At 37.2% G+C, this 18806-nt stretch overlaps 2 protein-coding genes and 1 long non-coding RNA gene across 4 annotated transcripts in view; all 3 read right to left on the bottom strand.

The window, feature by feature from the left end:
* kif20ba (kinesin family member 20Ba) overlaps positions 1-7890 on the bottom strand; it is a 49318-nt gene extending 41428 nt beyond the window's left edge. For both annotated transcript variants that reach the window (XM_065255235.1, XM_065255236.1), the window contains exons 1-8: positions 7679-7890; positions 7227-7338; positions 7006-7095; positions 2159-2278; positions 1856-1994; positions 1473-1657; positions 845-896; positions 536-748 (exon numbers count right to left, since the gene is read on the bottom strand). In XM_065255235.1, coding sequence (XP_065111307.1) covers positions 536-748; positions 845-896; positions 1473-1657; positions 1856-1994; positions 2159-2278; positions 7006-7095; positions 7227-7334 — 907 coding nt within the window. In that variant the 5' untranslated portion in view covers positions 7335-7338; positions 7679-7890. The remainder of the gene's footprint in view (positions 1-535; positions 749-844; positions 897-1472; positions 1658-1855; positions 1995-2158; positions 2279-7005; positions 7096-7226; positions 7339-7678) is intronic.
* A 126-nt stretch (positions 7891-8016) lies between these two features.
* ankrd1a (ankyrin repeat domain 1a (cardiac muscle)) lies at positions 8017-12332 on the bottom strand. Its single transcript, XM_065255237.1, has 9 exons — positions 12166-12332; positions 11426-11605; positions 11208-11333; positions 10995-11102; positions 10817-10915; positions 9642-9740; positions 9405-9503; positions 9172-9270; positions 8017-8772 (listed from the first exon to the last, which is right to left on the bottom strand). Exons 1-9 carry the CDS (start codon positions 12190-12192, stop codon positions 8647-8649), a joined length of 963 nt encoding a protein of 320 aa, XP_065111309.1. The 5' UTR covers positions 12193-12332; the 3' UTR covers positions 8017-8646.
* Positions 12333-17069: 4737 nt separating this feature from the next.
* Positions 17070-18598, bottom strand: LOC135737365 (uncharacterized). The gene is made up of 2 exons (XR_010528447.2): positions 18545-18598; positions 17070-17572 (listed from the first exon to the last, which is right to left on the bottom strand). It is a non-coding gene; the product is annotated as an uncharacterized lncRNA (long non-coding RNA).
* Between the last annotated feature and the right edge of the window lie 208 nt (positions 18599-18806).

The raw sequence follows: 18806 nt of genomic DNA, 5'->3' as shown, positions 1-18806 counted from the left end.
AGTTGATTTTGATATACAAAATCAATTGCTTCTACTTTCATGAATGTGCCAAGGAGGACTAAAAAGGCAGATGTCCATTCAGTAAGTAATTACTGTCTCTCATATTTGTGTTTTCCTCACCTTTGAAAATGTACTGTATTATAACACATGCACAGCCTCATACACATTTTTTTTTTTTACTTAAAAGTAATATGGTTTTGAAACAACCAATGTAAGGAATAGTATATGAGCTTTGTACATGGGAACGTTGGAATGATGTTTTTGTCAATTTTTTTTGTTGTTGTTGTACCAGCACCAACCACTGGCCAGTTTTAGTTATTGCACATAAGGACAGTACCATAAATCACCACTCACAAACCCAATGCAATAAGAGTTAAAAGTATTGGTGAACTGATTTTATAAAGAAAAATTGCAATTATGCATGAAACTGTATGTTATTAATTGTTTAAAAGAGTAAAATCTCTTACTGTGGTAACCATAACTGTTCCAAGGACATTTCTTGTGGGTGAAAATATAGAAGCAGGTGGTCGATTACCTTTGATGAATGAGTTGCCTTTGACGTCCTGACAAAGACGGAGGTTTATTCTGCGTGAGGCATTGTTCGCTTGGTGTTCCAGCAAATCGTGAATATTCTCGTTGTAGATTTCGTAGAACGAAACCCAAACAGAAAACTTAGTGTGAATGTCCATGTCCAGAGCCAAACTTTTCTCATTCGATCCAGTGCTAATATCACACAAAGAAGAACCATCTAGTGGAAAGACAAAGTTATATGTCACTCATACAAGCAACACAAGTCAATGATCATATTACAGATTATAGTGGTGTAGAAATTCCTGCTTTTTACCCTCAAGATCAGATTTTGAGCTTTGGCAAGACGAGTTCTTCTGAGCATCAGTCTAAAAAGAATCAAGAATAAAAAAGATCCAATTTTAATATTTAGTAGGATTAAACACCCATGCAAAAACGAAGACATTTGGATTGTAGTGAGTTTAACAATCTCTCCCTGACTTTGGCTATGTCCAAAAAAAACCCTATACCATTAAACAGTGCACTAATTGAGGGAACATCTATTTTTAGTAGTGTCCGAAATCCTAGGCTGTGTTCCAATTTAAATTTTTGTTCCCTTCCCTCTCAAACTTCCCTCCGTCTCGTTGACTTGGATGTGCGTCATTGCTTATGTTGTATGAGTGTCCACTACTGGCAGAACACTTGAAATGGGTTTAAATGGAATGCCCTAAGCCCTTGATCACTTGGGGTAAATTAAGTGCAAACACAGCAGGTGTGTTCGATTTCATAGATCGGTGTATGACATCAGAGGAATGCGAGAGCAGTTCGAAAGCGGCCTTACTCTTTTCATTCACTCCTTCGAGGGAACTATATTAGTGGATTAATGTAGGGAATAGTAAATGGGACTATTTCAGACACAGCCACAGTCTCCAGGCAATCTGATGTCTGTAATTATGTTACAGTACCTCTTTGTAGAGCTTAAGTAGATTACGCTTGGCGATTTCTTCTTCACTTTCCTGTTTTTTGGTAAGCCTGATAAAATCTCTGCACCTTTGAGGTTTCAGGCACATTTGGTTAAAAATGTGGCCCTCTAAACTGCCAAAGATCATGCTGAGGGAACGAGGAAGGATTCCTGGATCATTATCTGGACCTGAGGCATTAGCACAGTCAAAATGCTTGAAATAATATTTTGCAAATAACTACTTATTCATTAAACAAATTTCAAATAGCATCATACAAAGATAGAAAAGGTGAGATATTTAAAATACAAAATTTAAAATTGGTTTAGAAATGTTTTCAGTTTTGGTGTTAAAGGAAAACAAGAAGAATATATACAAAATACACAGACCTAAAAAGGTGAAGGTCTTCCCTGCATTGGTGACACCGTACGTAAACACCAGAGAGTTCTGTCCCTCAAGCACATGCTGGACAAGGCTCTTCACTGTACCATCAAACATCTCCTTCTGCGTTGTGTCTGGACCATAAACCTAAAAATACAGACAAACATAAAAACAGTCCAAAACAGAGCACAACACCCATCTCAAACTTTTTAAGTACAAAGATTAAAGTTGTTCAGGGTTGTCAAACAGGAAAAACTACTATTGCACACCATCAATCACTATAAACTGAGAGTGCTGGTGCATCATCTTGCCTTAGAGAACTGGAAACGTTGAGCTGTAACAGGAACTGTTTTATCACTGAGTCTGGCAGGGAGCGATGTTCGTGGTGCTTTTAAAAGCACAGTCTCCGGAGGCTGCATGGCCACACAGTCCTACAGAAAGGCACACAATCGGAAACAGACTAATGTCAGAAATGAACTTACCCACTGAAATTGTAGAATATTTTACCATTTTAACCACCTAAACGGAAATGTCCAATTACGTTGAATATTTACATTGAAGTAACTTAAATTAGGTCCTAGTTTAATTACTTTGGGTCCCAAGTCTGATTAATATTGTGTTTATAACCCGAGTCGATCGGAAAACGGCCATGAGCGCTACCGCGCTAAAGCTCGAGTGCAGTTTCAGCATGCCTCCGGTTTCTATGGCGATGGTTCTTGTTACGACCACGCGCTGCATTTTCTTTCTCACATTTTTTTAATAATCTTATTATTAATAAACCATATCTTTTCTAAAACCATATCCATATTAAGTTTGCACAGAGATTGTAGCAAAAAAGCAGTGCTAATGTCAAGCCCATTGCACTGAACGAGCAAAGCAATGTAAAGTCTGTCACCGGGACAGCAAGTAGACTTACTGAGTGGATTAAGCTTTTTAAATCGGCAAGAGAGAAATAGAAAGATAGAGTAGAAGCAGTAAAAGTGCCTATCTAATAGAAATTATTACCATTATAACATCAGTCAGTCACATTTATAATCTATAGACCTGCACTGTCTATTAATATACGATACACAGTATTGTATTATATTGAGTTTGATAAAAGGGGTCTAATTGCTTCATATATCAGTGCATAAACAGTATGTGTTTTCGTGGTGCTTTGACAAACAGTGTCAGCTTTGTTAATGGCAAAGAAAGTTTGGGGTGGTTAGATTAATGAAATATAATGTGAAATTAATATTCAATTTTCAATAAATCAAAGCATTGTGTTGTGTCACACATTATTAGTTCTACGTCACATGTATAGTAGACCATTATTTGTCAGTGGGTAATGATTGCCCTTTTCACCGGCTACCACCACAAGTAAATTTCAGATCTGTGGGAAACAGTGCAACGTTTAAGAAAACAAGAAGGCATGAGGTTTAAAAGATGGCAAGTAAAATAAAAAGCATATCTGTATGCAATACAGTTTCATTATTGTTCATTATTATCCAGAGCGCCTTAATATAACTTGAAAAAAATATGTGCGACCAAATCATATTTTGCGCCAGTAACTGAAAAAGTTGGTAGCGCAAGTGCCACCAGTGGAAAAGGTTAGTGTAGTTCCCTGCTAAGGTATATTTACCCTGTTAATTTCATTGCATCAAAATCTACCAAAATTCTGCTGGACATATGAAGTTAAAGAGCACCTATTTCATTGCTGAAAACAACGTTATTTTGTGTATTTGGTTTAATACAATGTGTTTACGTGGTTTATGGTTAAAAACACATTATTTTTCCACATACGAAAATTTTTGTAGCACCAGATTTCACTCTTTTCCTGAAACGCACGGATTTGAAAAGTTCTGTGTCCCTTATTGGCCAGCTAATCTGTAATGCCTGGCTCACACTACATGATTTTTTAAATCCTGGCAGATTATGAAATCTGGTTGCAGCACACACATAAGGAGAATCTAGTCAGATATTCTTCTCTCAAATCTTAAACATGCTCACACTACAGGAATTTAAAATACTAGTGCATCACACACTAAAGGATATTATTAGGATTATCTTGCCAGAGCAAGCACTTCACGTCACCTCAGGAGAAGAGAATATAAAGGAATGAAGATTATGATACATTTATTATGATTTCTTTTTAAATATTTACAAAGTAGCAGCTTTCATTTTGAAACCTAGGCGATTTCTCCTCCTCAGCTCTTGTTTATGGCAATGATCATGATATGTTTTAAGGATGTGTTATGCAGGCAGTGTTTGAATGCATACTGTAGATGTGTGCACAATCTAGCACCAACTCAGGTCTAGTCCTTATGCAAGATTTATTTAAATTTAAACATCTATTTAAAAACATATTTTAAATATAATTGGCTAGCCTATATATCACTTTTTTTTTGCACATTCAGGAGTTACTATTAAGTGATGTATGCTATTTCTATCAATGCTCTGTTTTCTTGTTTCTTCCTAACAGGAATATTATTGTAGGTTTATAAGCATTGCTGCTAAATGACTTATGCTTGGTTAAACTCTATTTTGCACTGTTGTTTGCATTATTTAATTCCACTGTATATATACTGCTCTGCAGTGATATTATTTTTAGCTATATACTATGTAAATTCTATTTTTCTTGTTTATTCTTCTGAGGCTACTGGTCTTTGAGAGCTTCTTAACAAATTTCATTATAGTTTTATTATGACAGTAAAGTTTCTATTTTATTCTAATCTATTCTATCTTGCAGTGTAATGTCTAGTGTTAAATTCAGTATTTACATTACCAATGGTTCTGGACAAATATGTAATTTAATGTGAAACGTTGTAAGTCTGGATATGAGGCGCATCAGATTCACAAGTGTGCGGTGTTTCAGCAATCAGTTTCTGTGCGTTTGTGGAGCACGTCACAAAAAAGAACTGAAAATCGTCATATCAATTTAAATTCGTTTTGTTAATATGCCAATTATTTAAGTGCAACATATTTCGTGTAAGCCTATTTATTTTATTAAATTTCCTCTATACACAGAATAGCTGCAGGTGCGTGATGTGACCATCATCATGTTCTGTTGTTTTTAAGATATTTTAGATAATGTTTATAAAAGAGTGAACAACGTGAATCAAGCGAGGAATTCATTTCGATATTTTAAATCGCCTGTCTGCCCCAACGAGCTGCAGTTGTGGCGGAATGAAAGTAGAATGAAACATTAACTTCCACAAACTATTTCTCCGGCTGCGCTGTCTACCCATACTGCAGCTTGTTTCGCGGTCCCGAAAGCTGTCAATCATCTCCGTCTCTCATTGATTATTGTGAAAGTACTGACGTAATTATGTAGCCTGGTATAACCAGACTCTCGTACATTCATTTCATTTGTACAGAGAGTCTGGCCACGCTCCATAGCAAAGCGTTACTTCCGTTAAGGAGGGTCCATTGTTGAAGTTTAAAACTATTGGATATGCCCAGAGTCACTCAGGATCTGCCAAAGCCAATCACTAACATGTGGTCGTGACGTATATCATGCACCGAAACCGTCCGGAAACAACAAGTCAGAATAATCAGACAAACAAAAGTTAGCAAACCTGGTTCTTGCTCCGGCTTTAACTTCTGTATATTCGGCAGTTTTGCAACAACGGACCGAATAGCTTTTCTCACGTCTTTCTCCGCTGCCATTACTGAACTACAACTCAAACTGACGCACGACCTCAACGTCATCGTTCTTAGCCACCCCCATCTGTTCGCTGATTGGTCCTGCAGATTTTTGCAGGAGAAAACGAAACTCTATAGAGAAATCCCAGACGTACTGCTGAAGCGAAATGAAAAATAAGCGGAAGCACGTAGGAGGGCGGAGCCAGGCTAGTAATTATGCGGATTTAAAATCCTAAATATCAAACATGTTTGATAAGATCGGGGCGGCCCCGATTTGCTTGAGAGCATATCGCAAGGTGTAAGTTTAGACTTTTAAACGTCTCACATTACAGGATAATCTGGGCCGAACTTCGGAGCCGATCAAGGTCCATTGCCCGATTTTCCCTCGGATTCTCGGGAGGGGAAAATCGGGGTAAATTCGGCCCGATTATCCTGTGGTGTGAGCCAGGCATTAGTTGTGATTGGCCTGAATACCTCTGACGTCAGCCGGAAATGTGATGCTCCTTACCATGTTTGAAAGATTCGGTCAAAATGCAATGCTAACAGGAGTTAACTTAGGGCGCACTCACATTATCCAAACCAAACCATGCCCCAGCGCAATTGTCACCCCTCCCTACTCCCCCAGGTGCATGCACTCACACTGTACTTCTTATCGATCCGAGTCCGGGGGCGCTTTCGTCATTAAGATGCGATTGTTTTGAAAAAGCAGGAAGTAAAGCGCTCTCTTAACACTGGAACCCACCGTAATGTTAAGTCTGTGTTTTTATTCGGAGTCGTGGGTGCGCGATTACAGACAGCCCTCTCACATGTCATCATATTGCTTAGTTGATCTGTCACGTGTGCAGCTCGGACATTCACGTAACCCCGCTGCGCGCATCAAAAGGTTTTTACGGAGGCAGATGAAGGTGAGTGGTCGCGCAACTGACGTCTTCACCTTTTGAATCGCGCTCAGGCGCGATTGCGCTCACACCACAGCCTACCGCGCTCCGGCCCACCTCTGCAACCCGGCCGCGGCGCGATTAACCAATCCGCGCCCGGGCACGGAACAGAGCGATCACACTAGTCAAACAAACCAGGCTTTGGGGGTCAAACGCGCCCGAGCGCGGTTTGGTTAGGATAGTGTGAGTGCGCCCTTACAGGCTGTGAGTCCAGTTGGGAGAAATTATGATAATGTCGGCCTTCTCTACATCACCAATCCTAGGAAGTAAACAGTTGACTACAATCCGTGTGTTTGTTGTAGTCCAAGAAAAGACATTTACGTTGGAGCCGATAACTCGCGTCATCGTTTACTTTGGGGTATGTACCCTTGCATATGGTTAACATGTACTAACAAGCACAAACCAAAGAAAATGTTAAAACGTGAATCAGACAATAGGCACTCTTTATCCAAGTTATTTGTCAGCATATTTTTTTAAAAACAACCTAAATAAACAAATACTACAATAAACTAGTAATCAAACATTTCCCAAGAAAAAGAAGCATTTAGAGTGCTTGTCATATGTGTGTGCAACATCCTTTTTCTATTATTTTTCACCTGTGATTCTCCATTCTCAATCTCAGCTGCTGAAAATGGTCTTATCCTAAGATAGACCTTCAAATGTTCCTTCTCCAGGTCAGTCGGATCCTTCAAAAGAGACACCAGCGCCCAAAACAATTCTTAATGTAATCCTTTCGGGCTTCCACACATCACAGATTCCTTCATGTAAAAATTCTCAGTCATGTACATTTATAAAAGCATGGCTGCTGTCAACTTACCTGGAAATCTGAACACTCACTGAACTCGGAAGATAAATTTCTCTTTAGATCTTCCACTTCTATCATCCCAGGTATTAACGTTTCGTCCTTTAGCCCCGACTCCATCATCCTGCTGTAAAGAAAAACATGATAACAAACAGTAACGTTTGAGATCACGGTATCGAAAACACAAGTTGTGGCAATATCCCTTTAGAACACCGGACGTCAATTGCAATTCTTGTTTGTCGCTAACGTTATATTTTTATTCCTGTCTGATGTTTTCATTGATGATTTTACATTACAAAATGGCTTTCGGTGATATAAACTTTGCAGACTTTTTCTCGGAGGTCTAGCAGAATTTTGTCATACGGACACTCCCAAACACACAAACCCAGGACTTCACGAAATAAACTCTACCTTTCACAACATAACACTACAATTGTGCATTAAACACATTCATTTCATTGACTTACAGGGCTGTCGGAGGATAAACTGTGTATAATATTATTTCCGACTTCGTTGACAGAGTTTATTTGTGTCGTCTCATCTCCCAAACAGCCGCGCGTAGTTATTTTCAAATTCCTCCAATCGGATGAACGAAACCAACGGCAAAGGCTGCTGGGAACTCGCGCTCGAGAACTTCATAGTGGCGTTACAAATGCGCAGCATTTACATGGCGCTGCATTGGTGCAGTACATAGGTGAGTGTGTATAAATGTCTCGTTTTCAGTTTTTTCCGTGTTCTTGTTTTTGTTGTGTATTTCATTTTTGTTTGTTATTGTTTGTAAGGGAAAAAATAGACTGAGACTCAATCAAGGCACAAAATAGCAACCATTTTATTTACATGTACAGTAAATTAGAATAGTGCACTATTTTATGAAAGTGTTCATGGAAATAACAAATTAAACATGTTTCTGAAGTGCTTTTTTTAGGGACTTCCATCTATACAGTTCCATATCTTTCTCAATTCCAATCTATTGTTACAAAAAAATTCATCATTATAAACTTCACTTAAGTAAACATACTCAGACCCGCATTTACATTCTGTTCCAGTTCTGTTTCTAGTCTGTCCAGACAATTGCAGTAGCCTAAATCTCTCAAAAGATCAAAACATAGCCATGGACATTATTTCAGTGTATTCACTGATCTTAAACCAATGAAAATTATATTAAATAAACGCACAAATAAATAAATAAACAAACAAACAAACAAACAAACACACAACCAACCACCCAATAAACAACTCTCAGGCCACTCACTGAAGTTTCCCTTTTTTAAATCTTCAGCTTAAGAAAACAGTATTTACAAATAACCTCATAAATATATTTGATGCTCTATTGCCAGCAATTAGAATCATCATTGCAAATATCCACAATTTTTGCAAGCACTGCTCAATTTCATTTTTTAACAAGAAAGAAAGAAAGAAAGAAATAAAGTGACACTTAGTTCAGCAGAAGGAAGGAAGTTGAGTCGTTTGGCTTTGGTTCTGCCTCTTCATTAAAATTATTCAGGATGTTTTTTACTCCTTTTTGCCATGAAAGCAGGCTCTCCATAGGTGTCTTTCCATCCTGTAAAGAACATAATTTTAGGATATATATCTACAGTATGTATAAGTAAAACCGATTCATATTGGTTTATTTGTACATATGACTTTTCTAAGGTAAACAGTGTAAGATAATATTTTTTATTAAACAGATGAAAAGAAACCAATGTAAGCACTCATTATATTTTCTTGCTTTTCTTCCCTTAAATGTAATATTTTCTCAATTCAGCATTAGACCAGCCTAGAAATCTAGACGCACCCTAGCGGCCGCAAAATATATTTTATACATCTTGATGTAGGTCTGGCTAACCAGGCTAGCATTAGACCATATAATGTTGTAATAACTCAATCTGTCTCAAGAGGGCGCCAAGCAAATACATTGTGATGTATGTTGAGTCGTAGTATGTACCCAGATTGGACTTACATTGTTTTTAGCATGAAGACTGGCTCCATACATCATCAACAGTTTTATCATCTTAAATCTATTTATCCGCACTGCATCATGCATGGGTGTGTCTCCATCCTGCACAAACACAGAGCATTAGGATAAAAAAAACAGTAGCGTAATTTTGTGTCAGTGAGTGAATGTGTACAATTATGCGAAATGAGAGTCCAATTCATTTCCGCATTGTTTAATGAAGTGCAAAAATATCTCACCCGGTCTTTAGCGTTCACATCAACTCCACAATGAATGAGATGCTCAGCACACTCGTAATGTCCTGTTCGAACTGCAACATGGAGGGGAGTACTACTAAGCTGCAGACCAACAAAAAGGACACTAGTTAGTGCACTTTCTGGTAAATGTCTTAGTAATGTACAAGATCAAAAGGTGTCTGTTGAAATTAATTGCTTTATTTGCTCTGAAGAATATTGCATGAAAAGACATATATTTACCTTGTCTCTAGAATTGAATTTGGCTCCTTCATTCAGCAGAAACTCCAGGGCAGGGAGGCTTCCACCTCTGCAGGCCCAGTGCACAGCTGTGGCATCCAGCTATAGACATTTTATAATAATGAATTATAAAAAAGCCCATGACGTGGAAGTTTGCATAGGACTTATATTTTAAAGGTGACATAGAATGGTTGAGCGGGGTATTTATCCTTGTTCTGTGATGTGACATGTAGACATTTTTTTTGTTTGTTTGGGTCTGTAATGCCTTAGAAGCTTCCTAAAAACCTCTCTCAGATAGCTCTATTAGGGTGGGGGATTGTAAACAAGTGGTTTTGCACCTATTTGGCTCCCCCTACTGGCTTAACTTGCAATCGCATTACTGATTGGCTGACTTTGCTGCCACTCAAAAAATGTAGCCAATTATTTTAAAGTGGAAGGGCAGTTAGATAGCCTAGAAATCTAGACGCACCCTAGCGGCCGCAAAATATATTTGCTGCCAGGGTTTAGTCTAGGCACTCACAATACACTTAACAGCTCCAAAAACCAAAATTTGGTCAGGCCAATCACATCGTGTGTAGCGTCTGTGGGGCGGGCTTAACATGATGACGACAGAGCTGCAACGGTTCCTACTTGAAAACAAAGAATGGCTTTGTTTTGAAGCGGCTTTGGCCGCGACTTTAGACTTATGTTTTTCTTTGAGAGAAGAGCAAATAACCCTACTGAAGTCCTTTTTAAGCAAGAAAGATGTGTTTGGAGTTTTGCCGACTGGTTACGGTAACTACGTCACCTTCTTCGTTGCTCTGTTTGTTCATAGCGCTATCCTATTGCGTGCAGAGGCATTTTGAGGGACAACCTTATATCCCGCCCCTTGCATTGAGCCGTTTGTGTGAAGAGTTGCCAGACGTTACATCTTGATGTAGGTCTGGCTAACCAGGCTAGCAGTTAGATGCCTGTGATGTCATAAGCATCAGTTTTTCAGATTGGGCCGTTTTCTGGCTGACATTTCTAAAAGAGGAATTTCTATGAGACTGAGATGTTTAGCATGTCTAGCACTTTTTGTATGTTTGTGAATGCGGGTAGACTACCATTATTCAACAAAGACAAGGTAAAAATGGTTTTTCATTCTATGTCCCCTTTAAAAGGATTATTATTCTTCTACACGGTCCTATTTGTTTTACCTTATCTTTATGTTCCATTGATGCTCCTCTCTCCAGGAGTTTCTGCATGATCTCTATATGACCTTGTGCACTGGCCTTATGCAGAGCTGAGCGCTTAAACTGAGAGAGAGAGAGGACAAAAGTTTTTATTTCAATTTTTTTACATTGCATTTGACCATGTGTGTGTTGTCATACTCACATCATCGCAGGCATTGGGATCTCCACCATCTGACAAATATTTCTCAACCACAGGGAGTTTATTTTCTGTTACAGCCTTCAGAAACAAAGTCTGGTCAACGGTTTCAGGCTAAAAAAAAGCAGGCAGAGAATCGACACGTAATTACATACTGTAACAGTTTTAATGTGTTTTGTACACTGATTAAATTTGGTTTATAATGAGTACCCAGCTTACCAGGATGTCAGGCTCTGGCTGTTTCTTCGGCTTTTGAGTCTTTCTTTCCTTCCTCCTCTTTCTCAGCTGCAAAATGTTGTAGAGGTCTTCTACAGTCTCCAGTTTTAAATACCCTGACCGGTCGACCTAACAAAGAAATCAATATATGTTGTTTTCATACTGCTATCATGTAAGATGTGCAGCCATGTTCCCTCTTGTAAAGTTGTGTGCATTCATACATTCAGTTTGATGTTTTGTTCGCTCTGTCTGATGTCATTCTGGATGGTTTCATTGGGGTCCTTGTGCGTCTGAACACCATCCTGTTTCTCTTGAATGATGGTGGTCTCATATTCTCCTGTAGGAAACACCTCTGCACAACCCTCTCCTGTTCTCTTTCCCTCGCTTTTCTTCCCAGTTACCTGTAATATGAGAAACAGTACATTTATTATTACACACACTGTTACTAGGATTAAACAGCCTCCGAAGAAGTGCCATGTGGTTTAAAGCAGATGTAGTTTAATTTAGGGTGGTTGTGCGGGTGGGGCAGAGGGAGTGTTCAGCTGTTATCTAAATAAATAATTACAGACGTTTATTGTTATCCAAGTTGTTTAAAATAGTAGGAAAGGCCCCTGCAGTTGGATCCTCTTTAATCACTGAAAGATATTTAATAACATCACCCCTCCCTCAAGCTGTTGCATTCTTTTTTGTCTCTTTTTCTTTCTTTCTTTCTTTCTTTCTTCCTTTCTTTCTTTCTTCCTTATTTCTATCTATCTATCTATCTATCTATCTATCTATCTATCTATCTATCTATCTATCTATCTATCTATCTATCTATCTTTGTGCATGCACTGTATTCACTGTAGTTTGCCCACATAAATCTCAAAATGAAGCTCTGTAGTTAACATTTAGACATTATAAGAAAATCCCATCCGCAGTCATACCTGCATACAGAATATTGTATGCATCAGCACAAACTTACCAGTTCTTCAACACGCAGCAGTCCCATGTCTGTGCTCTGGAGTTTATGTTTTCAGCTCTTATGTTTTTCTTTAATGTTATCAGTGATGAGGGATGTAGTCCTCTGAAGTAAATTAGTCCCAAAGCGACCAGTGTGCCTGCTCAGCTCCCTGATGATCTGTGAATCCCCTCTCCATCATTGCTCATATATATAGGTCCAGACTGTGACACGAGCCATGCAAAGTTAGATCATATTCCATGACTTCTGTCTCACTTTCCCACCGCCCACAAAATTCCAAAGGCACGAGACACCTTAATTCATCCTTCCTGATGCTCTGCGCAAGAGATGACTACACGAGTCAGGAACTCACGGCTTTGCCTCTGGTATGGGCAGCGCCTACTAGTAGCCAGACTCACTCTGACCTGCTACCACTAAAAATGCTTGTGAGCAACAGGTGCATGAACGTGTAATGTATGACAACATGGCCTATTCTGCACATGAAAAGTAATAAAAAAGTGTAACAGGGCTGTATCATTTTATATATTATGATTATATATTTTTTTGTACATGATTATATTACCTTTTTTTTTATAAGGATTTTGGATTGGATTTTTGTATTAGTATGTGTGGACCTCAAAATCATGGATATAAAATGCCACACGACATAATTCAATATAAACGTTTACTTATACTGTAAGTTTTGGTCAACAGATATGATAATAAATCAATTGTACGTACTTTCAACTAACAAAACACATACACCAATAAAATGTGACAACCAAAACCAGCCCTGACTTGACATACCTCTGTCTTACACTCACACCCTGTACAAGTTCAAGGTTAAAATGTAAGGTACTTATGTGTTCTAGTGTGGGTGTTCACTTGTTTAAGCAACTACTGTACTATACTGTAATGTATATATGTAAGGGATAATGTAGAGGCAGCCGGTAGTTATCGGGAAATAAGCCCCGACAGTGTGATCAGGACCTGACGCGAAGTGGAGGGTCTTGTATCACACTGAAGGGGCTTATTTCCCAATAACTACCGGCTGCCTCTACATTATCCCGCTTATTACACGGCTACTTGCCACATAAGAAAAAAAACTGGACATGAATATGAATTTGAAACATTTTATTGGCATATTTGTTTTAAAATAAAAATTTTATCCTTCCGCGAAACTTTGCACAGATGCATAAAATGATCGTAATATCTTATTAAGATCCTCTGCTTCATACTTGTCTGTCTCCATTTTTTTCTCTTTTAGCCAGTCTTTGAGAAGTTTTAATGCCCATCCTGTATTTTTTTGTGTGGCTTCGTAGCTGTCATGCTCTATTTTGTCAAGTTCAGTCTCAGTAAGCGCTCTGTGTCTTGTCGTTGTTCGTTCTTCTATCCACTGTTTAAATGTTTTGTTTTTTCCGTACATGTTAAAATTAATGTCAAAATATTCCATTCTTAATGGTGGTTGTCCAGTGTTTGTCACAAGATGGCGCCAAACAGTAATCTATATTGGCGCGGAGCGATTTTAACCGTACAAGTAGTACCGGCTATGCGTTATTACTTTGGAGCAGTTATTATTTGAAAAGAACGAACCTGAAAATGTCTCAACTGACCAATCAGAATCAAGCATTCCAGAGAGCCGTGTAATAAATATATATAACAGACAGATCGATCCATCCATGATGCTTTATCTAAACATTCTTCTATTATGCTTCAATGTATATGGATGGATGTTTTTTTAAAGGGCCGCACAGTTATGAGAAAAATTTTCAATTTTAACTCCTGATATTGTATTACAGTTATCATTTTAAATAATGACGGTTACATCCTTTTTATTTCATTATCATTGTATACTTGAGGCCTAGTTATAAAATTGTGTTATAACAATGTGATTTCATGAGAATATGTGTGTATTTTTATATAAAATGTGGTTGTACCACATTTACTTACGTTTTCATACACACTGAAACATATAATATCGATGTATCGCGGGCATTGGTGTTTCTTACTCATAGGCTATTATAGTCGAAATTCTGACTTAAGACCTTTACCTATGAAATGATTATGACTTTCAGATATTACAATATGAAACAAGACTACACTTTAAAAATGAATAACATTTCTGTAATCATTTCATCATTTTGTAATATGTAGTTTACCTGGCCTGGCGCCTCCGTTTCTTCGAGAATTACTAACGTTATCGGATTACATAGAATCCACCATAGTAACAATCAATTTGACTGTGATAAAAGATTTGTTAATGTTTTATGTTTTTTAGCTCTTAAATCTTTATAATGTTACGATTAAATAAATATGTCTACATTGTAAGCTTTAGCATCTATTTAAACATATATAAAAGTTTTGTGTTTTTAAAAGTTATGTATTATTACTACGTATTAACAGCGAGACCAGGCTGGTTATTACTAACCCCGCTGTGTAAAATTTTTTTTGAATGACATGTTTTAATATGGTGCTTTGTTTTAGGTAGCAAGACCGTGATTAAAAAAATATAAGTTTATATTTGGTAACTTGCACACCCAACTCAGAAATCGATAAAAAAAAACATATGAAGAAATTGACTTTCACACTCTTTGTTCAGTATCTTAACAAAAACACATTCACAAACTCCAGACTTTTCACAAATTTACAGGAGATCTTCTGACCTTGAGAGAGAAAAAAATGTAAAGCACATATTGCTCGGCCCTGTGTAACTAAATAGCTGTGGTACAATTAACTTACTTTATAAAAAACTTTTTTTTGTTTTTGTATTCTTTTATGTTTTGACCTTTGGTTTTCACATATCATGGGCTTGTTTTCAGTGTCATGTTACCCTTACGTAGTTCTTGAGAGGCAGTCAAGTACTGTTAACAACACTATTTTTAATATCTCATGTTATGCAAAAGCATTACAGGTATGGTATGATGTCTACAAGCTTCTTACATGACAATGCACATGTGATGACAGTCAGTAATATAGGCTTTAAATAGCTTCACAGTAGTGACAGAGCCACAGATACCTCCTCACCTCTTATGGACAGATAGATTTGGTCTGATGTCATCTATCAGCGGGTGCCTTTTTGCAGGTGTTTCTGCAAGGCGTTCATTCCCTTAAACCGCGAGCTGAACAGGTGCTTGAGCACAAGCCTGATTACTCATTAGATCAGTCTATGATACATCTGAGGTTTACAGTTAAGAGTGTGGAGCACGGTAAGCAGTCCATTAGCCATCAATCAAAATCTTTGATTCGCGATGGTTTGGGGGAGACAGTAATGTTTGCCTTATAAGGAGACACTTAGCAACTGTGTAAATCTATATCTGAGAGTTACCAAAGACTTATACCGAAGACTTATGACTCATGATTAGGACAGTGACCTATGAAGAAGTAGTATCAAGTAATTTTTATTTCCATAGCACTACTTGCTAGACCAAACGTTAATTTTGAGCATTTCTGCAAACTTTACAAAGGGTGAAGAATGGAAGTGTCTCTTGCTGGAATCTTTGTAAAGATCAAACTTGCAACTTTTTGGTTATATCGCTTAAGGTAAGGATTCTGGTATGATAAAACTGCATGAATGCCCCAGTCTCAAACATTTTTTATTTCAAATCACACATGCAAGTGATGATAGTGAATTACAATTTTAATGCTAAATTAAACCTGATCTATTTAAGCTGCAATACTGTTGATTCAAGAATTGGAAGAAACATATAGTTTGTTGTTTTTTATGTTTTTAAGATTTTCTGGCAATGACTATTTTAAAATGTCCATATTTCTGTAAAGATGACAATATATATACAATATAGTCTAGGTGGGTTAATATCTGCATTACAATTAATAAAGTGTGGGCAAATAACTAATAACAACAGAAAATCACAAGGTGTCCTTTGCTCAGTTTTAATTTAAGTATTTATATAACCTTGTAGCATTTCTGCTGGTTATCCCTACACAACACAGCAATCAGATAAACCCTACATTTCAATCAATAAGAACTAAAAATTACATTGTGATCTAGACAAGGAATTGAAATTTCTCGAATTACATTTTGTTTAAAGGGGCCATGTCACAATACTTTTTAAAAATGTCAAATAAATCTTTGGGGTCCCCAGAGCACATATGTGAAGTTTTTAGCTCAAAATACCATATAAATAATTGATTATAGCATGTTAAAATTGCCACTTTGTAGGTGTGTCAAATTGCCAAATGTGCCGTTTTGTGTCCTTTAAAATGCAAATGAGCGAATGGAGTGCAAACACTGATCACAATTATGTTGGTGTGTTGCAATTGAAACGCAATTGGGCTGTGAAATATTCTCTCTCTCTCTCTCTCTCTCTCTCTCTCTCTCTCTCTCTCTCTCTCTCTCTCTCTCTCTCTCTCTTCTCTCTCTCTCTCTCTCTCTCTCTCTCTCTCTCTCTCTCTCTCTCTCTCTCTCTGCACCAAATGGCAGTGCTGTGATTGGATAGTGCAGATTAAGGGGCTGTATTATTATAATAAAAGCTCCTTATGACATTATAAGGAGAGCCAAATTTCAACTTCCTATTTTCTTCATGTGCTTGTAGAGAATGGTTACCATACACTGTTAACGATTTCCCTGTATTTTTACAGTACGGTACTGGCAGCACGGTTGCCAGTAAGTTACTGTATTTTGGTTTTACAGTACTGTACTGTAATACCATTTTACAGTACACAAACTAGTACTGTATAGTTACAAAGCAGTACTGTACTGTAATTTTACAATATTTTATTACAGTAGTCTATTTTTACAGTAATTTACTGTAATGTCTTTATTGACCCATAAATACTATTTATTACTTATTACAGTTAATACAATAATATTAAATAAAATAGCTAGAGATTTAGGTTTAAATCTATAGTTATTAATATGGTAAAAATGCTAAATTAAAACATAATGAATTAAAAGGCAATCCAAGCAATGTATGTATCAAAATTTTATTTAAAAAAACATTTAATTGAAACAAACATATTTAAAACAAGATTTTAAACAATAATAAACATATAATCAAGTAACATAAAATAAAATCAACAAGTATAAACAAGTTTGGAGACCCCTGCTGTAACATATTTAACTCTGGCAAATAGAACACTGTTCCATAGTTTGAAGTTTTCAGTTTAAAGTCCATCATCGACTAAAAGGTAACATTTCACTGTGGTAAAAAGAACACTGGCCCATAGTTTTAAATATTCTACTTAAATTTCATTTAACACTAAAAATAAATGCATTAAACTGTGGCAGACAGACCACACTGGCCTTTACTTTGAAGTCGTCCATTCGAACTCAATCAGGGACTGCATGAAGCTGTTCACATGGGGGTTAATGGCCACAGCTTTTCTCTGCACCAAGTTCCTTGTCTTTTTGCTTGCTCCTTGTCTGGATGTGCACTTTTTCCCATCTTTGGAATTAATTCTATCCAGAAACCTGTTAGAAATATCATAAACATTAACAGTGGTGTGTTTACCCACCACGCAAACCACGCAATTGCTTGGGGCCCCACGGGCTTGGGGGGCCCCCTACTGTCACGACGTGGGAGTGGAGGGAGGACACAAACGCAGAGTTCGGACAAATAAATAACATTTAATAATAAAACTGGAACAAAACACGAGGAGTAACACAGCAACACAGGAACATCCAATACAGGGAACAGACAGGGTAGTAATGACAATAATCCGGCAATGAGTGTGACACAAACACTGGTATAAATACACAAAGACTAATGACACACAGGTGGAATGAATGATGTGATAATTAACAAGTGTCCAGGTGATGACAATATAGAACAGACACAAAACATGACACGGATCACCGTGACACCTACTGTCCACAAGCGGTTAACTTATTTAATGATTTTTTATTTAATGATTGCAGAGTTATAAAAAGTCTGCATGGTAAGCATTCCGCTTTTTTCTTATTTTTTTTTTAAGATCACACACTGAAGTTGCAGTACTGTATTAATTACATCATTTTAAATACATCCTATAAGGAATTTGCCAGCAAAGGATATATCTGAGATAGGCTTAAAAATATTTTTCTCTACAAAAGGGAGGCCTTTTGGAAAAACTTTGGAAACCACTGCGGTAAAACCAAGACCTTTATGTTTTTGACAGATAATGATTCTTTATTCTTTTGAATAAGACAATGGGCACTATTTGTATTTTTAAACCAAGAATTTTTTTCTTAATGTTGGGGCATGGGGGGCCCCAGGTCCTTGGACTTTGCTTAGGGCCCCCAAAATGGTAAACACGCCACTGAACATTAAGTCAACAAATATAAGATAGAAAAAGATTCTTAAAAAATTAAACTCAGCCTTGAATTTACTCCTATTCTGAAACCTTTTGCTCTTATTCTACTGTTCCACACCTAATTACATAAAAATACAGAAGATTCACTTACCGCTGAACAAACTCTTTCTTCAATGGACAGCATCCACATGGATCATGTCATGATTGAATGTCCTGAACAGAAAGTAAAATTGTTACTGATTTGGACACAACTTTTTATTCTGAAAACAAAATCTTTTGTCAATAAAGTCCAGGGACACCTCTGCTAAATAAATACAATTATTAAATTAAATTTCTTATAACCAAAGTCCGAATATTTCTGTTTGTATATTTCTACATGGCAAACTAAGACAATTCTGTACATGTTGTGTATG

Source organism: Paramisgurnus dabryanus, chromosome 17 (genome assembly GCF_030506205.2).
Source record: "Paramisgurnus dabryanus chromosome 17, PD_genome_1.1, whole genome shotgun sequence".
Classification (NCBI taxonomy): domain Eukaryota; kingdom Metazoa; phylum Chordata; class Actinopteri; order Cypriniformes; family Cobitidae; genus Paramisgurnus; species Paramisgurnus dabryanus.
Note: the sequence above shows the minus strand (reverse complement) of the source record. Positions and strands in the feature narration are given on the sequence as shown.